This window comes from Falco rusticolus, chromosome 6, assembly GCF_015220075.1.
Source record: "Falco rusticolus isolate bFalRus1 chromosome 6, bFalRus1.pri, whole genome shotgun sequence".
Taxonomy (NCBI): domain Eukaryota; kingdom Metazoa; phylum Chordata; class Aves; order Falconiformes; family Falconidae; genus Falco; species Falco rusticolus.
In genome coordinates, this window is record NC_051192.1 from 70046127 (window position 1) to 70073628 (window position 27502).

A 27502-nucleotide genomic window follows, 5' to 3' on the forward strand; every position below is an offset into this window, starting at 1 on the left:
ATCTATGTTCCAAAGTTCAAACCCACAGCAATTTAAATCTATGAATAAAAGTACTGACATATAAGATCAGGAATAATGAGGGTTACAAACTGAAGTTAATATAATATTACTACCCTTCTACAGAATACTGCATTGTGCAAGAAACAGACATGCTTTCTACTATGAACAATTAGTTACTTACTAAAATTCAATTACATTAATTACATTGCAAAATTTTTCAAACTCAAGTTGGCACTCATATAACTCCAACCTACGCTAGACAACCATCTTCTGTTTTCAGTGCATACTACCCCTTCTCAAATACCTTGCAAGTATTTGACAGCTATGCAGTTTCACCAGGCCCTATCATTCCCTTTATTATCATAACAAAGGGTTGCTCATTTCCTCTGACCAGCCAAGTTTCATAGTTCATCTCTTGTCAGTCAGTATGACACACTGACACAGCCCTCAAAAGAGATTTCCAAAGTAAAGCAAGCCATCACCAGCTTCCTTCCCTCAATAGGAAAAATTTAAAAAAACATGTCACAGTTTAGGTTAAGATTTTCTTGCCATTTTTGCTAATGTTAGGATATCAAATTAAGGTCATGTTTAATTAGCTCCCCCAATTTATTGGCCTGGAGATTTAGGTGACTTTTTTTTAGAGAAATGTTGGCCCCATCCATGAAAAGATTTCTTTCTTTCTTTCCAGACCATCACAGCTTTTGGAGACCTGGTGTCCTAATGCCTGAAATCTCTCTCATGATAAGTGGTCAATGCCCAGATATAGAAAGGACCTTATAACCTAAGGACTTAAACTGAATATTTTTCTAACCATTCCTGCACACTAAAGTCCAGAAATGCCTGAGAACACTACACTTAATGAGGGGTCAGAAACTCAAAAGAGCAGCCATGAACAGCAATACCTAGTCTGGTCTTGTCAGCAGGAACAGCTTATGCAGTCAAACGCATCTCTCCCCTTCAAGGCCCTAATATTTTACTCAGCAGTATAGGAAATGTCATGTTTTTTTCTTTAAAAAAATCTACAGTAGCTGATACCGCTGCTGCTTTTTAATACAGTAATTAACACATGCAGCCAGAATGTGTGACACCTAAATTCAATTCACTTTGCCTCTGGGTATTTAAACATGGATCTCCTGTGACTTCTTCTTCACATAAAGAAAAAAATCAGTTACTCACAAAGTGAGCAAATGTTGGCTAACATCTTCAGCATAATGGGTAGGGCATTAAACAGGGAGGAAGGAACACTTCTTAATGCAAATTCATTTATTAAACTTTTGGGAAATAAAATCCTGAATTAACCCATGAATCAGCATTCACAGTTACCATGTGAGTACCAAACTACTTGACTGGAAAAATATATTCATATTGACTTCTATTTTCATCACCTCCAATTAATCTTTAATTCTTTATGCAAAATGAAACAGCCTTTAGCCACATTGGCAAGATGAGTCTGCTAGGAGGCATCAGTTATAATTTAAAATCCTTTTACAGAAACAAAGGAAATGAAACCGCATCTCTTACAGTCTTGATGAAAGATCAAGCTATGAAGTTTTGCATAAAGAAGTGATATGGCTCATCCACCTATGGTAACTGAAAAATAAAAAAAACTGCCAATCACTCTTGAAAGGTATCATGCAACATTCCCTATCTAACATATATGCTCTATGAGTAACTACTGATTTTTTAACTACTGCTCAAGTTAAGCAGAAAAATCTCATCACGTAATCCTGAAAGAGTTCTTTAGGTGTTAGCTACAGAGGACTTTCTTTTACTCTTCCATGCTACTGCTTCAATTCCTTCCAGATTCCTTCTGAGTTGCAGGGACATGCCCTCATCTTAGGAGAAAGATCTGCCTCCCCAGCCCAGACAAATGCAGAAAGATTTCTCATGCCCCATACATGAGAAAAAAAAACCCTGTATCTGCTTGTATTTTCATTTATTAAATATAATTCACTGAGTATTAACCGTATGCACTCTTCCTCTGAAACAGATCAACTATATAAATACTAGTATCTACAAGTCTTTAAATTACGCAAACATTGACAGGTGCAGAATTTGCCATAAGAAATAATCTTTACTCACTGTAAAGTAATTACTGTTGATATTCTATCTCCATGCTTTGTCTTGGAAAAATCAGTGTGAATTTAAGTGAACCACTGAACATGCTCTGTATAAATAGTATTTTCAAAACTAGCTCCTTCAGCTGTTATTTTTAAATAAAAGGAATATATTTCATAATGCATTTTGTCAGATTATGTGATGCGTTTATACTAGTGTAACAGTATTTATGTAGGTACAATTTAAGCAATTAAAATCTTCATATGATATAATACCTAAAAATTGCTATAAAATACATAGCACTGAATGAATGCATTATGATGTAATACATATCCCTTTATTTTGTATTCCTACCTTTCCTTTGTTTCTGTAGCAACCTATTTGACTTATCAAGATGCAAAATAAATTGGTTCAATGTTTCCAAATTTTTTATTGTCAATATGGTCAGTAGCACCTAAATACACTGTTTAGATTAAACAGAAAAGATCCAGTTTTCAATTTATCATATTATTTATCTCAATTTACTCGAGTACTTTAAATATATTTTGTGGCAATACCCAAAATATGGGTAAACCAAGAGATTTTTTGATGGAGAATATGTACAAAAGTCTGTTTGGAGCAAAAATAGATGAATAAATAAAGAAAACTAGTAGGGAATTTCCTTTTATGAAAGTAAGTCTGATAATCCATTAGATGTCATAAATGAAAAAAGCTTCCATTTGCAAACATAGAAGAGACTTTCTTCTAGGAATGACATAGTGGGGTTGTTCCAACTTATACACAATTGTTTTGAGTCTGAGGAAAAAAGGCATTTTTTTCAAAAGTAACATGAAATAGCGCCTACTGTGTTCTGATGATCGATAAAATTAAGAGGTAGTTTTCATATTAAAAGGGTCTGATTAATTTGAATTTGACTATAAATAAAAAAGTGAGGATAATTTAAATATGAAACTTTGAGACTGTAAAAGAATTAGATTCTAGCACTGCAATAGCGCTAAACACTCATATATTAAAAACATCCTAGGTAATCTAGTTTCCTAATTTGAAGAACTACAAAAGAAACATTCAGACATGAAAATTAGAAACAAATAAGTATTTTTATTTCCATTATAAAACATTAGCTTTTAAGTATCTGTAAGTTAAGAACCAGGGATACCTTTCTGGTGTCCTCAGTGCATAGCTGTGCATCCGTAGCGGAGGATGAGGAACAAGGGATAATGACCTTCTTAAAGAACATATTTTTTTGTATGCAGCAAAATTGTGTTGTAACTGAACTGTAATATATGCTAACTTAATGGAGCTAATTTAAATAAAAATGTGCTCGTAGTGCTACAGATGTTTGTGCTTTTGTTTCTAAATGAAAAATAAATTCTCTAAAAACTCAGCTCCAAAACTCTTTCCACAGTTTGACTTAAACTTGCTTAAAGAGTTCCTGTCATCACATCTAAAAAGCTTGTTATGTAGCTTAAACTAGCATGTACTAAACAAAATTTGTTCTGTAAATGTCAGCTGCTTATATGGTTCACGTTCAGATTCTCCACTCCTCAAATCTACCAAATTAGGCAAGTCTGCCAAACCACAGCATCCAAAAGACAAGGTCCTTCCAACTCATTTTCTAAAAGAAAAAAAAATAATCTATGTAATACTAGCTCTATGTTTCAAAAGGGAGAAATCAGATAAAAGCAGTTTAACCTAATTCTCTATTACAACTTTTGAAACTTGTGTGCTTTTAAAAGTTAATTTTATTCATTATAAAATCAAAAATATCCACCTTAGAATTCAAAGGTATACTCTTATTGAGTGTATACTGCTTATGTCCACATGACAAATGTTTTAAAGGAGCAACTATATGCTTTATTTTCACCACAGTTTCTGAGTTGTCCGTTATAACCTTGCTGAGGACTGCAGCAGACTGGAAAATGCTACTTTACCAAACTGTTCTTTTATTCTCTTGCAGTGAAAGCAATCTGTCTGGAACAGATACTTGATCCCATTCTTTGTTCTTTTGCTTAATAAAGTCACTTAAATTCTATTTACATAAGTAACTTTTTTCCTTCTTTCATTGTCTCACTTGAAATTGGATAAAAGGAAACTGCAGAGTATAGATCTTTTGAAGATCATCAAACACTTCCTGAATAAGAACACAAACACTATAAAACAAACAAAATTCAGGGATTCTTGAAAAGCTTTGAAATGCAGTTCATGTAAAATGTAACGATAACTTTGCTTAATGGAAAAGTTTGCTTTATTATTTTTCTTCCATACATCTTGCTAAAAGATTTGACAGAATTTTAAGCAGATCTCCAAAGCAGAGATCAAATAAAAGTGGTACATCATCAGCTTAAAGGCTTCTCTGCCACAAAGCACTCTACTGGGTGCAGAATACCTTTGTTGTATTTACAAAATTGTGCAGCACTTTGTAAAATATAGAAGCAGCTGAGCGCAGACAGTCAATAATTCTTAATCTTTCTGTTGGGCACTATCATTACACAGTAGGATGGTCATGCAATACTAAAGCAAGAGCAAAGGGGTTCATGGATATCTATGGTTCATGGATCATATGCTCTGTCTTCACATAATAGCAAAAACTTCAAGAATTTCTCCAGTCATTGACTGAGGGCTCTCTAAAGCTGAGCATATCACTACTGCAGGGCACACACAGTACATGGCCAGACTCAAGCACAGCTTCATGTAGAAGCTTCATGTAGAAAGTCAAATGCAGTGCAAGGAGATGAAGCTTCCTATTATCTGGAATGCTGCATCAAGCTGAGGTGCACATGGAATTTTCCCAGCACCTCTGTTGGAGAGCGCCTTAATCTTTGCAATGTTAACTGTCTTTTATCTCCAGTTCTGCAGCCAGCTGTGAGCCTGTGAGCCTGCAACTTTTCATCTACACACTGCCAGGCTGCTTTGGCAGTGCCTTCACTCTGGTACCACAAGTGGTCCTGCTCCCACCTGGCACTGCTAAATTCATAACCAGTGTTATGTTGAGTTTCTCCTAAAAAGTGACTGCCACAGGTTTTTAAATCATACTGTTCTCACCCCACTTCTCACTCTTTTGCCTTGTAGCTTTTCACCTGTAACCACACTAAGACTGCATCAGTGTAAACCTGGTTTCTAGCCTGTAACTTCATATTGGAATACATCCTAGTAGATAAAGAGCAGATAATAGTTATTTTAATGCACAATAAGTATTACAAAATAATATAGATGCACAAACCTTAACTACTACTTAGTCTGCAGCACGCACACATGCTCCATTCAGTGCTGACAGTATCATAAGCTACCAATGAGGAGCCTGAGAAGGTCTGCATGAAAAATAGAACTTTACTAAGGAGAAAGCAGGAAGATGATGGCTTTTTTGTCATTACTACGATCATTATCGTCACCACTACCTTTACTGGAGAGATATTTGCCTGGGGACTCTCTCCTTCCTTTTCCCAGCTGGTGCCTGAGGAGTGGCTTTCCCTTTTTCTCTCTCTCCTCTTTTTCTCCTTCTTGTTTGCTTCTCTATGATAGATTTCAAGTCAAGGTAGATCTTCATCTACAGACTGCACTAATAAAGCATGTGCATGTAAGCCTCTCTCAGCATTCTTTAAGCAACACTCGTATAGAAGACTGTGAGGTTAGAACCTCACTGAAAACCTTACTGAAAACAAACCTCTTATTCCGCATTTTCTGTACCATTCCATTGCAAAGAATAATGGACTAGGAAATGAAGGGCTAAAGAGCAGTTAAAGCCTTTTCTGAGTTTTGCTTCATTAGTTTTCAACATGTATGTTACTGACATAAGACACTATTCAGGTTCTCAAGACAAATCATATGATGTTAATTGGCCTCAGAGGATTATTGGCAGAATCCAAGGTGAGGGCATATTTTGGAATTTATTTATTTATTTTTGTTTAGATTTTTGGCTACTCTTTCTACTATCAACTGATAATAAGCAATGAAGATAACATCCCTACGTTATTTTTCTTATCAAGAAAAAAATATTTATCCTATCTTAAAATGTAGAAAGAAAGCAATAGGATGACCTAAGGTAATCGTTACTGCTTCTGACTACAGGTGATTAAAATTTCATACCAGATTTCACATTAAGGTGATAACAGTCTCCTTTTGAAAATAGTCAGGGTGCCCACTATGAACCAACTGAAATCTGTTAATGTTTCCTGAATATTAAAGTTTCAGTTTAAAATAGAGACAACCCAAACCTGAAATTATTATATTGCACCATATTTTGAAGATTCATGTACATTAAGCCTAAACATTAACTCAAACAAATTGTCAATTTTCTGTCAAACATTGACAGAAAAATGAGAGGCTAAAAAACACAGGGATTGAAAAACTGCCTTTCAGTTGTATTTATAGAAATGTAATGTTATAAGATAAATAAATAGAAATTATATATAAAAAAATTAACTTCATTAAATATGCTGCATGAAATAGAAAACAACATCCTAAAGATTTAACAATTTCAATGTGACAGCATTTAAATATAGAGTTCCGAAATACAGTGGATCCTGTATACATGCACATCCTTACTAGTGTCTGAAGATTCACAGATTCAACAACTGGTGTTATAGAAGATTTCTTGCTCTTGAGCAGCTCTTGAATGAGAGCTCTTTCTGCTTAAACACTAGCTAAAAATGAAGAGCAATTTTCAGACTTACTTTGACTTCTCAAAGGTGAACTCATATTCAAATTTTACGCTACAGAGAATTTAAAGAAAACAATGAATGCCAGATCTCAAGGGTCTCACAGAAATCTCCAGTGCTATTCAGGCTAACAAGGTTCCCATTTATGTTTAAATCTTGATGGGAATTAACTCAGTGTTACAACATGACAAAGTATATTAATTATAACTGATGATTTTGCAATGAATACTAACTAAATTATTAAAAAGAAACAGCTTATTAAAGAGTTTCAGCAATTTATTTTAGCACCCTATCATTAATTATTCATGTAGTATTTATTATAAGAACTGAGTATGATAAATTACAATGATATTAATGTGAATACCGGTGAACAATACCTCAGTGGAGATTTTACTCAAATGCTGTATTAATGCACCATTAAAAATCAACTGCCATGTAAAATTTAATGAAGGAGCAACACCACTTAAATATGAAATGAAAACATTAAGTAGCTCTTTCTTTTCAGCTTTATCCTTTAAGTGTTTCACTGCTTGCTTTAGGAATATTCCATACAGTTGAAACGAATAATGGGGGACAGGAAAATAATGCAGGTTGAAAAGCAAACCAAACAAAAACCCAGCACTCAGACCTAAGTTTATTATATTAATGCATTATGCTTGAATTCTATGCAATGCTTACCATGAAAGAATAGTTAAAACTGAATATAGTATACACCACATAGCATACAAATAATATTTTCATGATATATCCTAGGTAGAATTTATCACAGTTTCTTAAGGAGATAGTGAGCAGGGGAAACCTAGACAAGTAGACAGAAGCAGCTTGCAGATCAGGTAATAAAATGAAAGTCCAGGTTAAGACAATCCTTGAAAGGAGAGTTGAAGAACTAATTCAAACTTTTCCTTCCCATTATCATGGGATATCTGAATGCCTAAATCCTGGAAGAGGTGATCAAATTGTTCAGTTACGTGACCTTGTGAACAGGGGTAAATAACCATCTCTAATAATGAATGTAGCTTTTCAGCCATAGCGCTGAGTAGAGAGGCTAGGTACAGATCATTCACATTAGCCAAGGAGGTAAAAGAAAATTATTAATAAGTACAACCAGATACTTTTATTTTGTCTTAGAATCTTACTACTTCAATACTTCAGTTAATATTACAGACAGAATATGATGGAATAAACAATTTATTATTTCGTACCTCAACTTTTCTTATAGCCAAGCCATATATTCTGTGATTTAATAAATATGCATTTATTGTATTGTACCCCTCACGGACTTTCTTAAAAGTCTTGAAAAGAGAGGTACCTACACTTCAGCAGTGTACCTTGCAATTCACTGTGAAGGTGTCTCCGCTCAGGTTTCTAACCATTGCCTTCAACAATCAGTGAACAGCACATCTTTGGCAAGTAGGAAGGTAAAATGAAATTTCTCCCCTCTTTAAGATTTTTATCAGCATATCATAGTTCACCATAAAGGAATACCAAACCTAAAAGGCTCATTCCTTGTCTGTTAGAGAATCATTGCAAATGATAAAGTCAAATTTCAAAAAGTACTTAGGTGTACATCAGATACACGTGTTCGATGCTGCTATCTAAACTCCCTCCGCTTCTAATTATCAGCCACCTATCTCTGGAAACGTGTATATTTACCAGGTATCTTGTTTCATGTCACATTCCTAGTTTTGCACACGCTCTGCTCCCTGCCAAGCCTGTAAAGATACTCGCTACTGGTATCCAAAAAAAAAATGAAGCAGAGCAGCATCTAACTTCACTCGGCACTGACAACTGCATATGGAGCAAGCTTCCCAGGAAGTGGTTTAGTCACCATCCCTGGAGGTTTTTAAAAGATGTATAGGTGTGGTGCTTAGGGACATGGTTTAGTGGTGGACCTGGAAACTTAAGGTTTGTGGTTGTACTCAATCTTAGAGGTCTTTTCCAACATAAATGAATTCTATGATTCTATGCCAAAGCCATGCTAGTGTGCAGAATGGAATATGAAATTCATGAGGCCAGGGGACAGCATTCTGCACTGCAGTGTGACAGTGAAACGTTTGAAGTATGGCACTGCTAAGCTGAAGGAATATATACATTGTGGGGAGCTCAAGAATTTTCTGCATTCAAGATCTGATCTATTTCTAGTATTGATTTTGTTGGCGCATTGAATTGTTATATTCAATTAAAAAAAATTACTCATAGGAATGCTTCTTTTAATTCATGAGTTTTCCAATTCCTTTTTTAGTAGTAGCAGAACCTTAATACAGTGATAGAAAGCTCCTGAATATTTGACTTAAACCACAATGGAAAGTAAGAAAAGTATTGAAAGCATAGTCCTGGTTTGATAGATGAGATCTAGGAGATCTGCCTTAGTAACAGATTTCCCAGAGAAATTGTGTGGTTCTTGTTTAAAAGGCTAGAAGCCAAGACAGCACCTGAAATCTGATTGTGATGTTCTCCTTTAGGTGGACATTAGCCTCAGAATCAGGGACTTCAACAGACTAAGGAGTTGTTCCCCCTCACTTCTGGACTCCAGTATTCACCAAGCTTCTGAGATTCACCCAGATTTAGGGATATGCAGAAGTGCATGACTGCCTAGGAGCTTTACTCTCAAATCTGCACTCTAGGGGGACAAATTCACTAAAAGCTGGGCTTTGTTCTCAGGAAAAAGTAGTCAACTGTGAAATGTAAATGAAATTGTAATAGAATTCTGTGATTATAGGTAGAGAAAAAAGAGCTGTTGCTGGAAGGAAAGTGAGAAGAATATGTAATCCACACTCTTGGGCAATTTAGTTCACAGAGCCATGAAATAAGTATAAATGTATGTCTGCATTAGCAACTACGTAAAACCAAATGACATTATGGGAATAAATTATATATGTAGAAATAGTGTCAGTAACCCATCACAACCACAATTAGTAATCAAATGCATGTTTTTGGAAAAAAACAAATCTAAAACCACTGGAATAATAATTGAAGCAATAATAACAAAACAAAACCAAAACCAAAAATAACCAAACAACCCCAAAACAACCCTAAATAACAACAAAGGAGGAAGGGAAATGAAGGGGAAAGAAATTGTTTTCTGTTTTCAAATCTCAACTACACAAAAGATAATCAGGAGAAGCTTGTCTGTACTCAAGTAGCTTGGTTTTTACCCACACACAAGCATACGAACAAACACAAACCCAGTAATTTTAAATGATAATTAAATTATTCAGAAGTAAATTTGGGAAATTAAACCTACAGCACACAGACAAACATGCCAATTACAGCAATGTGGCAGATGAAATGCTAACAACCTTATAGGCAACAAGCTGATTCAGAACAGTAAAACCTCAGATGCCTATATCAGCATTCCCAAACCTAAATACATGGGTTATTTCAGCAGCAGTTATTTCTTCTTCAAGACACTGTGCACTTTTATTTTCCAGGTAGCCTGTGCCAGGATTGCTAGGAGAGTATTTCTGTCTTGACATTATCTATAGAAATGTGCTTCTAATTCCATGACTCTGTGCATCACACAAGACAGCAGAGTGTTACTGTCTCTCAGTTCCCCTCAATCTCACATTCCTCTGTTACAGTAAATTTTGAGGAGTGAAAGTGGACACTGTGAATGTATATTTAAACAACGTATCTCAAAGAACAGTTACATAGAAGTAGCCAGCTAGTTTTGGTTTGTTGTTTCTTTTTGGTTTGTTTTGGTTTTTTTTTTCTTTTTTCCTTCAAAAGACTATGTCCTTTACACTGTGGCTAACTGCAGAAAACCCTTACTGTAGGATACTTGCTGGAGTAAGCAACTAGTTAACTAATGACCGCAGGATAGCTCTTCCAAATGAAATCACTGCATCTAGAAAAGTGGAAAAGAGTTAGTACTCTTGTGTGAAAAGAGATTAAAGTGTCTCATCTGCAGATCTCAACTACTAGCACATTTGAAAGGGAAGCCATCATTGTTATCTGCGTGCTTTTGAGGAAGCTCTTACAGGAAATGAGATTTCTTTATGGATGACCTCACTACCTTTCTTTTGAACAATTCAATGTAGAATGCAAAATTATTTGTGAGGAGATTGGCAACAGTCCCAGTGCTTCTACAGTTGGTACAAAGAAGGGGAAGGAAGCCATCTTCCTGAAAAGCCACATCATGTCAATGTAAAGGGAGAATTCACCAGACAGCTAAGGGGAGTTGCTTCCCTATGAGAAGCACATCTTGGGGTGGGGGGGTGGGGGGTGGGGATATGTAGGGGGGAATTTTCATATTCTGAGATAGGAGAAGTTTGACACCACCTTGGGTAATGATAATGTCTTTTCTTTAAAGAGTGCAAAGGGAGTCAGCCCTAAGGGCCTGGATCTTCTCCACACTTTTCATCAAATAGTAGCAAGTATGTGGCTGTAGGCACAAGTTGTTTTCTAGTCAGGAGGGCAAGATCCAGCTGTATCCAACACATTTAGAAATGGAGTGATGACCTAAATGGAAATTCTAGGTAGAGTCTTCAAAACTCTGTGATGAGCTGGAATAATATTGCATAACCACTTGAGGTGCATGGCTGAGATAAATATTAAAATAATTTTAATTGAAAAGATAAAGGAGTGAAAGGTTGACACACAGATTTACAAGGACACCTGTTTATGAAAGTCTGCATGATTTTGCAGATACACTTGGTAGTGTCTTTGTGCCATGAAAAGAAGGGTCCTCACTGAAGGAGAAGGGATGCTGCCTTATTCTGAGAGCCAATCAACATCCAGGCACTCAGACACTCAGCCTTTGAAGTTCAGGGGAGCATGGAGAGAAGGCCAGTGAAAATTACAATAATCCAGTCCCTATGGGACTCAGAGTCTTGGACTAAAAAAGCCAGGGTCAAGATAATTTCTTAATGCTAATTTTTAATGTAAATGATATCTTTTTGAGACTTTTGTGTGGTTGAGCATCTTTGTTCATGTGAATGTGGGCTGCAAAAAAGTGAAAAACCAATGTTCCATAAAAAATGATGGTTCAAAATGTATATACAAATAACACATGAATAAAAATAAGCAATATGTAGAGCACATATTCAAATGTGCAAATGTAGAATATAAAACAAAAACTTACATTTTAGAAAGTGAGGTTTACAAGACGATAATTTTGAATAAAATCTTCAACACCAACTATATAGCTTATCATTCTAGTACAATTCTTAGTATATATGGAGCTTCATAATAATTATTCAATTATTTAAATAATATAAATAAATAATAGTTGTTTTGTTTTCTCTAATTAAAAAAAATCTCTAAGCTCCTATATAAAAAAGATAGCTAATGAACTTGGGAACAGACAAAGATAACTTTCCAAAAAATAATGCTTTAAAGGTAGTAAAAAATATATTGGGGACAAAAAAAAAAGCTTACATGAAATGAACACATATTAGCTTTTGTTTTCTTACATTATTAAAGTGCATATAAAATTGGCAGATTATACTTTTAGTGCATGTTGTCAACTTTAATTCTTCATGATGTAAAGATGAAGAGTATTTTCTTATTTTTTCAATGTTATAACAGTTATCATACATATTCACTCACTGTATACTAAATACATTTAAATACATAAGTATTCTTTCACAAGGCAATTTAGTGATTCTTTGGCATTTTCAGAATTTAACTAGAGGAGCAGCAACAGGCATTTCTTACTCCAGCGACCAGCTGGCTCTTCTAGAAAAATGGATTGCTGAGATTGCTTTTACACACCACCTACCACAAGGAAAGGTATTTGCAGGGTTGTGATGACAGGTCTAGAATTTGTCTGAACATTTAGTCAAATTAAAAGTGGTTGTAATTTTGCCCCCATTTTGAGTAAACTGCATCATGATACTACAAAGGCAGGTTCTGCTTATGTGGTGCAGAGATCCTCCTTGAGAAGACCTCAAATGTCCAAAGGATTCACTAAGTGCATTTCTCAAAGCTACAATTGATTTCAATATTGGAATTTTATACCTTCAACCTCTAATCCATGAACCCTTGTCCAGAAAGCCCTCCTAAAGCCGACCATCTTTCCATATATACTTAAGGCAGTATCATTTCACTTTTCAGGGGTTAGATTAGAAATTAGATTTGAAATAGAGAAATAATAGCACACAGCTATATAGCAATGAGAATTCAAAGCAGCTCCTACAAAATATAAATGCAGGTAATCAAAGATGGTATGTGCTGGATTACAGAAGTACTTTAGCTCTGGACCTGACCTCTTGACTACAAGGTTTCATACATTTACTAACAAGGTATATGACAAAGGAGCAATAAAGATGTTGCAGCAAGACAACAGGAATCAGCAGGCCAACTGGGACCATTTTATCAATAACCGATTACATATAAATACATACACACATATATACATACATACATGGAAGTAACTCCTCTATTTAGGCATCTAAATGATGCCTGGAGTCTGATTCATCTCTCTGTAAAACAGATACCTAAACGTATGCAACACCACTGCAGACTTAGTTGTTTGGAGCTGAATCTGAATCTCATCCACTATAAAATACCTGCAGACTGACAACCCCTGCTCACAACCTGTAGTACTGGAACCAGTTAAATTCCTGATACATGACAGATGGTGAAGGGGACACAGCTCTCCTCTGGGGAGTTAAGAGAACAAATTTGTAACCTGTCACTTTAATACCACTTTGTGTCTTTCAGTAATTTTTCATAATATCTAGTCATCTTACAGTCCTCTAGGATTGCGTTTGGGGTTTAGGGGGTCTTTTTGGGGTTTTTTTGTGGTTTCGTGGTTTGAGTTTTTTAAGACAAAGACTACCGTTATTTAAGTACACAAGTATGTTAACCTTTATATATTTGTTTATGGTTTTTAGGATGTCAGATACAGAATCATATTTTTAAATGATCATATTGTACTTTGATATTACTTCATAGAAATTAGTAACATTCATAGAAATTTTACTAGGTAGAGACAATTTTCTTCCTAAAAAACATGCCTTTCTTCTGTCGGTCCTCAAAATATGTGATTTGTTTAGCAAATGCTTTATATTAATATGAGTTGTATTCATTCCATTATGTTTCCTATGAATTATATATGTACATAAAACAGTACGTTGACTGTATTAAAGTCAGCTACTTAAGGAACTTTTAAAATGAGCAACAGTTAAGCAACATGCAGTAGCAAGAGTTTATTTTCAGTTTTAATTACACATGGATATGGCTTAACAATACCTTGCCAAAGCTAAAAGACAACATATTACTAAGAATTGTAAGACTGCACAATTAACAGTCATCTTTTCTTCAACAACAGAGAAATAAAGAGCTAATTTTCCATTCATACATATGGACAGCCACAGAACAGAGGAACACACTTAAAATTAGGGGAAGTAAAATGCGATGATCAAAGTGAGTATGTGAATATTATTCTAGCGAAATTTGCACACTTGAAATCAATATGGACTGAAGGAGTTAGGTCTCTTCTCCCTGGAGAAGGCTCGGGGAGGAGGTACACACACACACACACACGACTCATCACAATATTCCAGTACTGAAAGGGCAGCTACAAAGAGGACAGAGTCTCTCCCTTTGCAAGGAGCCACATGGAGAAGACAAGAGGCAGCAAGTAAAAGTTGCTGTCAATACAAGAAAGAATTTTTTTACAGTGAGAACAATCAGTCACTGGAACAACCATCTGAGGAAGTGGTAGAGGCCTCATCATTGTAGTTTTCAAGATGCAACTGGACAGGGTGTTACACAATTTCGTGTAGGCTCCCTTTCACACAAAAGGTTGGACTAGCTGCTCTTTCAAGATCCTTTGCAATCTGGACTGTTCTATGGTTCTGTGATACTATGATATAGGATGGTATGCACTTAGCCAGCATTCATAGACAGTGTAAAGAACCCGGTGATACCTCTAAGATGCATCAAGCTGAAAATACCCTAAGACTTAAATCTAGAATTTCCAATAGAATGGAAAGCTCCATATGATTTTGGTTTCTCTCTCATCTGTAACTTTATTTCATCATGGATTAAATAGCCCCAGGTTTTTAAAACAAAATTAGAAAGAGTTTACTTTTTTTTCCATTAAAACTATATATGTGTATCTTACATGTACATACAATGTAGGTTGTACGACTTCTTTCACATACAGACATCCGTCTCTTTAAAACAAATAAAAGAAAAAAGTTGAAGCTGAGTTTCTCCCTTCATGAAATAAAATCTTATTTAAAACAAGAACCCTCTTAAGGAAATCCATTTAGAGGTCTGTGGAACTATTTGACATTTCAGAAGCATTATGTCAACAGTAGCTGATCAGATTCATTTGACACGGTAGTGATAAAACTATCTCACAAATCAAATAGAGCAACTGTACAAATCTTATAAAATCCAGGCACAGAGCTTTTCCCAGAAAAAAACTGTTCACTCAGTTTGAGCTTATAGCTACTGATTTTTAACAACAGGACATTAATTTTTAAAGTTACAGTTTACAATGTTGTAATACAGTTTATAGTTTATAAACTGTAAAAAAAAACCCCAAACCAGTTAAGAGTTACAAGAATAATAAGACAATATGAAAAAAAGACCTTTAAAACCAGCCAGGGATCTATAGAAAAGTTTATTTTCACCTAAAAGCTCTAAAGCTTTCTTTAGCCTGAAAGAAAAATGATGAAATTTATGTCTTAATTATGGCAAACATACAGTTCAATAATTAGATTTACATTTTCTCTCACAAGATTTTCTATCACAACTCTATTCCTCTTTCTTATTTTTTTTTCTCTAAATAAAAGAGACATGCATTACCTAGATCTCGCACTGACTTTAAAGTTTGTACAGCTTGGGGATCAATCCTTTCAACCCAAGCACTTTGTTCTCTGGCCAGTATTCTGACACATGCCATGTGCTATTAACGATTTGATGAATGAAATGAAAGCATGTGACCACCTACCCACACACCTTGGCAGAGGTGCACTCCATACACGCCGGCCACCTCCCAGGCAGGTAAGTTTATTAGCACCTTCCAGGCGATATCCAGGAAAACATGAAAAAATCAAGTAATCTCCAACACCAAAATGAAAACCAATGCGTCTACTGAAGGCAGGAACACCAGGATCATCGCATGGCTCCAGATCATATTCTGCAGACAATAAAACATATATAAATAAACAGGACAAGTTTTCCATGGGGAAGCGGGGAGGGGTGGTGGTGGTGCTGGTGTGAAGCTTACCAACTTAGTTGCATTGTGTCAGTATGGAACACGTGGAAAACATGTATTTCAGAGTTCAGTTCTCTACTAAACACCAGTATTGTTTCTGTATGTCTATTGTGGCTATATATGCAGTAAATGTGTATCTATTTAGTCCATCCAGACTATATTTATTTTCTTAATTTCAAGGGCTGTGACCAGCTTACACTGTGATTTCTTTACTGTTATTTTGCTTAATTACATCCTTTGTATATAATTCTTGGTTCATTTCATCTGAAATCCCGAACAGCTTTAGAAGTGAGACTTACAGTTTTAAAAAAATCATTATGTAATAAAGAAAAATCTGACAAAATATCAAACAAAGGGTAAGGTCAATGAAAAGACATATGACCACATTTTCAAAAGATGTGCTTGAGTTTCCTAAGTAAAGCTATACTTTTAATCAGGTGATCTCTATTTGCACGCCTTTTAGAAATCCTACAGGTGCCACCCAACTGAAAACAATTTACTTTTTTTAAAAAAAAGTCTCAGGTGCGTGTTCTTATTGTCTCTTTTATAACTACGCATCAGGAATAATTCAGGTGGAGTCAGAACAAATTAATGGGAAAAAAATCAGAGCTGTTACATACAGAGGGACTATATAGAACTCGGAAAGTGTCATCCTCGCAGAGTACGTTGAGGAAGTGTTACTGTATGTTTGTCCTGGTTTGGGGGCATTTTTCTTTTTAGATATTCATTACCGACCACTGTTCAAGAAAAGATGTTGAAAAAGATGAACTTTATGTCTAACCCCAAAAGTCTGATTTTATATGATTCAATTGACCCAAGAGATAACTGAGAAAAGAGACACTTCTGATAACTGATAAAAAAAAGCTATTTTCTCAAACATTTACCTTAGAGGTTAGTAGAAGTTAAGGTCAAAGCCACTTAAAGGAAGAAACTCCATTTAATCAGGGGAAGAAACTAACCCAAAGTTACTGAATGAGTATTTAAACAGCTGACTTACTGAATAAAATAAATGGCAAAATCTTTCCCCACAGCACCTGTCTTGTGGGAAGGTCCCGAATAGTAGAAGGAATTTACAAACCATACCAGTTTCTGCTGGCAAAGCTTCTAAGTTTTGAAAGCACATGACCTACTACCTCTGCTCAGCACTATAAAGGCTGAGGTGGGCATGGAGATACCCAGTGGCAGAACTCTAGGCACCTGGGAATTTTCCTGCCAAATTTCTGTGTTAGATGACATTCAAAACAGATTAAGGTCTTCTCACCAAGTACCTCTTACTATGAAGAAATACATTCTGATTGTTTGAAATGAAGAAAAGATACTTGCCCATTTGTGTCATAAAATTAATGTACCTGATAATCCTTCTCAAAAATACCTTTTTAATATAAATGGTGGAACATGATGGCTATCTGTGTGTATATCAGTTGTAGATAGGGCATAAACCTTTGCTTGTGTTTCAAAACTTCTGTGATCCACATATTTGGTTACTCTACAAATTTTCCTCTGCATCCATAATGATATCTTCAAGTTACCTAGCCCATTACCATCTTGATTTATTTATAAATAAACTACCAGAGATATCATTTAATATTCATATTTACATTCCAAACTTGCAAAACTGCTGAACTCTGACTTGGTTAGTCCCAAGTATCAAGAACAAATGTAATTCAGCATTTGATACAAGTAAATCTGACACTATTGCTCTGACCAGTGAGATGTTGGGTTTTTTCTTTTTAAAATAAGCAAGCTAAATTAGATACATTATTCATAAATAGCATGTTCATCTGTAAACATTGCCAGATCCTAAGAAAACATTGAAAAATTATGTAAGAGGGTCTGAAATATGAGTTCCTTCTGTACTTCTTCCACAGAATATCCATGTGCATGACCATCTCAACTAATGGCCGATTCATTCATATGCGGATCTGTAAATATTCTATATTACAGTAATAGAGGTAGAAAAAGAAAATTATTGACAAATGTATTTTATATGTCATCTAGTATTAGAAGCCTGACTGTAAATAAAAAGCATTGAGATTTTCAATTATCTTGAAGAATTTGAAAAAGGTATCAGAACTTTTTCATATATCAACAGCTAAAAATATATTGTTTCATTTTTATATATACATTTTCTATTTCAAAATCTGTCAATTTAGACACCTCTGTGACCCTGACGTAGCACACTACTTTTTTTTACAATAAGCATACTGCTTTTTTTTACAGTTTCTATACTTCCTTTAGTAAAACAGTACCAGTTAGTTCTTTCTTCTGAAGCAGTACCTTCTATCTTTTTATTTTTATACCCCACAGTTTTCCTCCAAACTTATTTTTCACACTGATGCTTCTCTGTGAACATGGAAAAATTCTCATTAAAACAGTCATATCACCAACATCGTTCTCAATCTGTTAGCCACCTTTATAAATCTTAGCCAGTGTTCTGTGATAGAGACTATAAAATTTCTAATGAGGTTTTTTACTGGTGCTTCGTGTTTCTGGATATTTAGCAGAATGGCATTTCTTACCTGAAAATGTTATGTTGAAGCCTTCATAAGAAATCGAAAAATCAGATATAAATCGAAGCTGTGCAGTAAAATTTCCAAAGAGGCCAGCTTTAATTGTAGGGGGTAAAACTGAGCCAGTTAACCTGGCTACTGGTTCTGTGAAGCTGCCATCTTCCGTGATGAGCAAATAGTCATGAGAGCTTTCAAGGTGAAATGTATGAAAAACCAGCTGTACACCTTTAAAATTTTTTAAAAGGGGAAAAAGAAAAGTTGTTATTAGGAAGTTTTTCTCTTTCTTTATATATAGATGATACAGAAAGAAAATCTTACATTATATGGGAAGATTTTTAGAAAGTTACACATGGAATCAAAACCTGAAATTTAGAAAATAAAAATGGCAGAAAGCACTTGGGCACAACCGATCAATATGTGCAGTGTGGACATTTGTCCAGCTCACTGTAAATCAATAGCTCCCATAAGAGGATTGATGGCATTCAGTGTCATTTGTATACAGCACTCTAAAAATCTAAGTTTGTATTGTATAGATTTTATGCAAGTTCCTGTATGCCTCTTTTACTTATAATGTCTACCGTGATCTTACTATTAAAGTAGGAGACATGCTTCAGTAATTGGCTAAAATTTTGTATTCATGTTTTGTTTCTGCATTTTCTCCAACACAATTCTGTTTTTTACTCTAAAAATCAGGGAAGTGCCCCTATAACAGGAGAAAGCATAAACAAGCTTTATGTACGGTCTTCCACAGATACAGATTCATATTTTCTGGGACCGGTCCCTTACTGAAGTCATGATCATTTTTCCCATTGCCAAATACCTGTCCAGCAATTGATTAAATTTTGAATTATAGTTAGGTTTTCAAATACATTTATTTACTGTGGGGATAAACATTCTTCATAGAAAGTCTTGTCACGTATTTTACATTTCAAATGCCATATAAGTTTTAAACGAAAATTCAGTCTGTAAGATTTTAAACAGTAGAAACTTCCAATATACCTCTCAGACTATCAAATGTAACAGACTTCTTGTCATAGAATGGAGATTGAGGAATATTTTTATTATGCTTTAATTCAGAGGTATGTGACGCATCATTAGTACTTCATAGGCTTTTTTCCTTAGTTCTTTTACACATTACCCTAACAGATAAGCTGTCAAGCCTAACTGTGCTTCCAAATATTACTCTATTGTATATATAACATAAAGATATATAATTTTTGGTCCTAATGACTTAAGTCTGAAATCTAAGGTTACTAATACACAGGTCAAATCTTCTTCATGCTTAGTAATGGAGAAAATTATCAACAAGGACCTGACAGTTTTCACTGAAAAATTTAGCTCTATTTAAGTATCTTCTAATTTCTGCCTATTTTTTTGAGCCTACAACACATTTCCTCTGGTAACTGTTAAAAGAATATTTCTATTGCAAAATAAATACAAATTAGAACAACACATCTGAATATATTTATTTTGGGATTTTGGGAAATAATACTTCTTCCTGAACAGAACAGCAGAAAACACTGATTTAACTCAATTCATAAAAGGCATTCTATTGTGTATGTGTGTTTGCATTTTTTAAACGTAGAAATTACATATTCATATGCAATTTATATTAGATACTTACCCTTGCCATGTGACACTTCAATAGTCCAAGTGCAGTTTAAAGAGTTTGGATAAAAATCAGGAAAACCTGGAGAAAGAACAGTTCCACTCTTCCCATGAATATATCCACCACATAAAGCTTTACAAGACAAAAAAAAAAAAAAAAAAAAAAAAAAAAAAAAGAGGGAAAAAAGAGGGGGAGGGGAAAGCCAATAGAAGTCATACAGAAATCCTAGAAATCCTGGTTTTATTAAAATAAAAATTAGTTCACTTTTTGAACTACTCTTAAAATTTAAAATAAGGTCAAGCATTAAAATAAGAAATTAATTCATCCAAAGACATAACATCCAAATTTGACAATTTATTTTTAAATTAGTCCTTGAAAATTAGTTTACTTTTCATCTACAGCTTGTCTTGTTAGTTAGCAGAATACAAAAGCAAGCAAAACTTTGTTCCAGAATATTGCAAGTATTAATCACTATTGTAGTAGTACTAAAAAATAAGATTAATTTTTTTGTGAACTAACTAAAAAATTAAATATCTTGCAGCTACTTTTCTTGTACTATCTATTTTAAAAGGTATATGTTTAATTCATTTTCTATGAAACAATAATATTTAAGAATCAATGTATTTTTTAAAAAATAATAAACGTGTAGCTATTTGATTTCTTCTGCGATGTTCAAGGGGAAAAAAGTAACTTCCTCTCTTTTAAAAGATTCAGATACATCGTAAGTAATTTATTTGGAACTGAATACTTTGAATGACACAATAAATATTCTAGAAAGCATTTTATGCATACCAGAATTTGCTAAACTAGGCTGCTCAACTTTACATGGCAAATTAATTAAAATTTAAGATTTGCATGCTAATTGGTCACTGGTCTTTTAAATACAGAATGGCTGTGCATTTCACTCATCTGTTGCTGTCCACCTTTTTATGTTGTTGTTTGTTTGGGTTTTTTTTATTTAATAAACTAAATGTTTAACAATAACACAACAAAGCATTAAGATGCTTTTAGTCTTCTTCCTTACATACAACAATATACTTTGCCATAAACTAGACGGTAAATATATGTGACAAAATGTTCAATAAACCTGCAGCACTTGTATGTAAATGTTTATATATATATACATGCTAGCATTTTAGCTAAAGTACATTTTTTCATTTCTTAGAAAAAGCTGTTTGTTAAAGTTTTAAATGTTTTTTGAATTTATATATTATATGTATTTAAAGATAAGTAGATGGAAAGGAAATGTTTCTAGCCTGGTTTTGTCTGCATATATGTATTTCTGCACATAAGGATGAATGAGAATATGCATAGCTAAAACCACAGTAAATATATAGTTGGCAATATTACTTAATAAAAAATAATTACATACATCAGGTTCATAATGCCAGAAATGAATGATAGTATACATTTGTTCAAAATCCCTCTTATTCTTTAAACATCACAGAAGGAAGAAAAATATTTGACTGTCAAAGATTCCTTCAAGCAGATATTAAATATTTACAAATAATTTACACAGGTTTAAGTTTAACATTTAAAATACAGAAATTACCTGGTTTTATTTAGCTTTCTTTAATTTTTTTTTTTTTTTTATGCTTCACCTTGACATTATAGATTTTTGAGAATGACACATCACTTAGAGGGAACTTTAACCACTGTGTCTCTGTACACAAAGAACAGGTTATTTTTTTGTTGGCATGAAACAAAGCAACACACTTTTCTTTTAGGGATTTATTCTGCTGATTTAATTTCTGAAGTTGCAATTTTGAGAATTTCAATAGTCTGCAGGTGACTGCAGTATGCTCTTTTCAAACTCAGTTAAATCTGTCACATACCAAAAATTTGGGTGACTACCTAAAAGAATGTGAGTTTTATTTCATCTTTTTAGACTAGTTAATTCAATGTAGCTGAATATGTGAAGAAAAAAGAAGAAAATTAGTATAACCCCTTGTACGTTGCTTGCTTAGAGACCCTGCTCAGAAAGGCTTGAATTTTTTTATCATACACTTATGCTGCAAGTGGATGATGGACCTGGGAAATAGGGGCTCTTTTTCAGTGAGTGAAAATTAACCAGACCTTTCTGTAGTTCAACATTCATATGGAAAAAAGAGTTGAATATTGGTGTTCTATATCAAAATTACATTCATAAATTTTAGTACAAAGTAAATGGAAAAAGGATACTATACAAAGATAAGATTCATATAATACTGTTCTTCAACCCATTGCAGCAAAGCAAAAAAGCAAAAGGAACTAATAAAACTAGTGGAAGAATACTAAAAATGCTTTGTTTATTTTACAATACAGCTTATAGGAAGATTTGTGATACTCCAAGGTTCATCAGCTGTGGCAAGAACATAGTCTAAGATTTGATCACAAAATGCAATTGAAAACAATAATTTGCTTCTGTCTCTGCAAAGGAGAAACAAGTTGTAATGCTTACAAGGTGAGTGAGCTTGAATTGCATATTAATTTGCTTTGTAGTGATTAAGTGCTTTTATCTTTCGGTAGCTTTTATGTTTTGGGCATGGGGCCAGAAGGTTGTAGTGAGAATTAGAAGCCTGAGTGAGAGTAAATATTCAGATTTAACAAAATCCGTTTAAAACAGAGTTAGAAACTAAAATACTTTGCTGAATCTGATCTAACTTTACCCTTTGACATTCCACTGTAATCAATGAAAACCTTGGACTTTAAAAGGGAGTTAGAAATTAACTAATGTAAGTAATTCACTAAAGCAAGAACCATTGTTGGTGTGAACCGCATCTTTTCCCTTCACATATTGAACTGTCATCAGTGCCTTAGAACACATATCTTAACGAGAAAGAAATGTGATCAAGACAAACACGCTTTTAAAGGTAATCATTTAGCAACCCTAAGAAAGAAAATAAAAGGTTTTAGCGAGAGGTTTAACAAAAGGAGCTTATGGAGAATTTTCAAAGATGCTGTGTTCTTTCCCTTTTGAAATACTTAATTACATTTGGATCTTATTTTCTGTGGTTTCTATCAGAGAGATTTTTTAGCAGCTATACAAGCATTCCTTGAAAAAACTGACTTGATACTGTAGTGCATAGAAAAATAATGTAGCAAAAATTCCAATGTTAAAGAAGAACACAGAAATATTTGCTAGTATAGTTCAGCATTCAAAAAAAGGTTTCATGAAAGCTCTAGACAGTTTCATATTGCATATCTGCCAAAAAAGTTAATGAACTAATCAAAATTTCAAAACAAAAATATATTGAGAAAATTAATTACACAGGTTGATCATGATCTGTTTTATTACTTGGTATCCTGAATTTTGAGCAATTATTTTGGTATTCAGTATTCCAAGTTTAAAATGCAAGTTAATTGTCTTTGCTTTGAAAATATTAGTTGAATGGCACCCTTTTCATTCACAGTTGATAAGTGGCACCCTGTGAGAATTCAGATTTCCTATTGGTGAATATATACCTGTAAATATCACCGTACATTACAGTACTTGACGGAAGGTTGATATGGAGGTGTAAAGTATGGCTTTTATTAACAGCAAAATAATTTTTGACAAGTGTGCATCTTGGCATAATTGAAGGGAGTAGTAGCAATGATAAGCTTAATTAGTTCTCAAAAACAGGAGATTAACTTTTTTTGGACTTTAAAGCTGCCATCTGAATAACTTGATACTTTACCATCACAGCTGGGTAATGCGTGATTCCACTGATGGTTTCTTTCACATATGAGTGGCTCTTCATCGCTCAGTGTATATCCTGGATCACAGCTAAAAGTAACTGTGGAGCGGATATTAAAGTTGTTACCATGGCGATGGCCATTCACAGGAATCCCTGGGTCAAGGCAGGAATCTGATTCTAGAGTAACACCTGAAACACAGATTTAATTTGTTTATTTTCCTTTTTTTTTTTTTTTTGACAGTAAACAGAAAAAAATCCCAGCCAAAACACAAAATGAATAAGACGGGAGGAAGAACAAGCCTCCAAAAGATATTTGTTATCATTGCCTCAGAACTGATGTAGGACAGAAAGCACTTTCTCTGTTACCACTCTTCAATTTTCAGTCTCATAGAACAGGAAGCCCAAATGAAGTAGGAAAAGATTGGAGCTTTAACGTATATTTCATCAAACTGAAAAAAAGAGCCAGTAAAAGTACTGGACATCTTAAACTATAGGAAGATATTAAGGTTTAAAGTATGAACACAAATTTTGATAGTATATAAATTGTTTTTGATTATTCCATGTTATCTGTTCAATTTCTGATACTGTGGGACAGCTCAACTTTCCTCTGTCATAGTAATAGTTCTTTGATTTAGCAAAAAGCAGTGTAAAAAACCTACAATTGATGAACTCAGAAACTACTTGTTAATTCACACAGATACTACTACCATATGCATCAAAAATAGTAAGATAATTAATATAGTTTACACAATTGTATAACTCTTATCTGACTGAAGCAGTCTTTAGTAATTATGTCTTATAGGTGAAATTGAATAGTGTTTGGCAGATAAACACGGAGCTATACACTGAAAAAGTAAAAAAAAAACCCAAAGTTATCTAATGGAGGTGAATTAACCTCCATGAAATTACCAAGCATTATCTATTATGTTTATAGTGATAGCAAATGATTGTGGAATTTAATCATGTAATGAAATATAATGGATACACACAAGGGAAAAAGGCTATTGGGATAAAAGGGATTTCTTTTATTTTCTTTTACTATGTGTGGTGTGTTGATCTTGGCTGGCTGCCGGTCCCCTATCAGCTGCTCTCACTCTCCTCCTCAACAGTACATCAGAAAAAAGTTAGATAGAAAATAAGATGAAAAAACTCATGATCTGAGATAAAGAGAGGAAGATCACTTACCAATTACCGTAACAGCCAAATCAGACCCAATTTGAGGAAAATTAATTTAATTTTTTGACAATTAAGAATAGAGTGGGATGGTAAGAAACAAAGGCAAAAACTAAAACACACACACACACACACACACCACCCCTGTATTGGGTTTGCACGGCCAGGTTTTGGTAGTGGGGAGCTAGAGGGGTAACTTCTGCGAGAAGCTGCTTGAAGCTTCCCCCATATATGATAGAGCCAATGACAGGTGGCTCCAAGATGGACCTACCGATGGCCAAAGGTGACCCCATCCAGTGGCTGTGGTAGTACCTCTTTGATAACATATTTAAGAAGGGGGCAAAAACCAGCTGTGGAACAACAGCAGCAGGGAGAAGTGAGACTATGTGAGAGCAGTAACTCTGCAGATGCCAGGGTTAATGAAGGTCCCCTGCAGCCCATGGTGAAGACCATGGTGAGGCAGGCTGACCCCTGCAGCCCATGGAGGTCCATGGTGGAGCAGATATCCACCTGCAGCCCATGGAGGAGCCCACACCAAGACAGATGGATGCCCAAAGGAAGCTGTGACTCCATGGGAATCCCATGCTGGAGCAGGCTCCTGGCAGGACCTGTGGACCCATGGAGAGAGGAGCCCACACTGGAGCAGGTTTGCTGGCAGGATTTGTGACCCTGTGGGGGACCCATGCTGGAGCAGCTTGTTCATAGAGAACTGCACCCCATGGAAGGGACCCCGACTGGAGCAGTTTGTTAAGAACTACAGCCCATGGGAAGGACTCACATTGGAGAAGTTGATGGAGGACTGTCTCCCGTGGGAGGGACCCCACGCTGAAGTAGGGGAAGAGTGTGAGAAGTTGTCCCCCTGTGGAGGAAGGAGCAGCAGATACATGTGATGAACTGACTGCAACCCCTATTCCCTGTCCTCCTGTGCTGCTGAGGGGGAGAAGGTAGAAGAAATTGGGAGTGAAGTTGAGCCTGGGAAGAAGGGAGAGGTGGAGGGAAGGTTTTGTAAGATTTGGTTTTATTTTCTCATTACTCTGATTCTAATTGGAAATAAATTAATTTTCCCAAGTCAAGTCTGTTTTGCCCATGATGGTAATCAGTGAGTTAACTTTCCCTGTCCTTTACCTTGACCCATGAGTCCTTTGTTATTTTCTCTCCCCTGTCCTGCTCAGAAGGAGTGATGGAGCAGCTTGGTGGGCATCCCCTCTTCTTCCCAGGCTCAACTTCAGTCCTCCATTTGCAACTTCTTTACTTCCCTATTCCTCCCCAGGCTGCATGGCAGGGATGGGGAAGAGGGGTTGTGGTCAGTCTGTAACAGCTTCTCTCTGCTGTTCCTTTCTCCTCACACTTTTCCCCTGCTTTAGCATGGGACTTTCCCACAGGCTGCAGCCCCTCAGGATAAACCTGCTCCTGCATGGGACTGCACGGGATGCATCTTCCTTCGGGGAATATGCACCTGCTCTGACATGGGCCCACCACAGGCTGCAGTGTGGATATCTGCTCCACTGCGGTCTCTTCCTTGGGCTGCAGGAGCATCTCCTTCTCTGTCCTTGGCATTTGTAGGATTGTTTCTCACACTTTCTTTTCCTCACTCATGTACGCAGCATTATGTCCTTTCTGATAATACATTATCACAAACGTGCCACCAACATGGCTGATGGGCTGTGTCTTGTGGTGGGTTCATTGTAGCCAGCTAGAACCAGCTGTGTCTGGCACAGGGCAGCCCTGGACTCTCTTCACAAAGGCCACCCCTGCAGCTCCCCTGTAACCAAAACCTTGCCTCCTACAGCTGACATGGTTTCTTCTTCTATGAGAAGCTGAGTGTGTCCAGAGGGAAACCTTGAAGGTACTGGCTGCCGTGGGCAAAAAGATGACAGACTATGAAGGACAAAGCCAGCATGAGGCCTGCAGTAAAAGAAAAAAACCTAGAAGCTGGCTAAAACCAGCAGGTAGCAAACACATAGTCAAGCCTCAGAGATAAGACCCAGAGGAGCCTGTGCAGAGTTTGTTGCAACCCAAAAAGCTACTGACTTGTTAAAAAAACTGCCCAGAAAGGGACAGGAAGTATATGTGTGTGGAAGGGATCAATTATAAACACTTTAATGTTTGTTATCAGGCAATTTACTTAATTCTGAAAAATTATCTGTTGTGCATCCATTTGAATAATACTGGACTTATGAGTTTAGAATTCCTTGTCAGTTTTTGGAATAAAATCTAGACATAACCACTTCAAAGTTCTGGCACTCATTGCATTTACTGAAGTATTTTCACGTTAATGTCAGTATTTTGGTGCTGGGTTGGAAAGAATGCTTGACTTCATATTGGTGATGTCATCACTCATAGATGCTGTAAAGAGCCTTGAGCAAGATTAGTTCTCCTGAGGTCTTCAAAGATTTTATGTGCTTCATCACAGGTGACCTGAACTTCCAGCATGACTCTTTCCAGTCTGCTTTTTGCTAAAGAATTTCCTTCCTCAAAGACAACTGCCAACAGCACAAAATTCTGTATAGCAGGGCGTTAGGGATTTCCTGGATCCTTAGCCCCCTAAACACATCCTAAAGGTGGTGATGCTCTCAGCTGCCTGTGTATCTATAACTGTTTCTGTGGAAGTTGTACTCTCAGTTTACTGCTTCTACCCTGCTTTATTTATCCAGGACTAT

General features: G+C 35.4%; 1 protein-coding gene across 1 annotated transcript in view; it reads right to left on the reverse strand.

The window, feature by feature from the left end:
- Positions 1-27502, reverse strand: part of CSMD1 (CUB and Sushi multiple domains 1) — a 1210601-nt gene that overhangs the window by 266568 nt on the left and 916531 nt on the right. The window contains exons 18-21 of the mRNA XM_037392820.1: positions 23670-23858; positions 20026-20142; positions 18411-18626; positions 15625-15813 (exon numbers count right to left, since the gene is read on the reverse strand). Coding sequence (XP_037248717.1) covers positions 15625-15813; positions 18411-18626; positions 20026-20142; positions 23670-23858 — 711 coding nt within the window. The remainder of the gene's footprint in view (positions 1-15624; positions 15814-18410; positions 18627-20025; positions 20143-23669; positions 23859-27502) is intronic.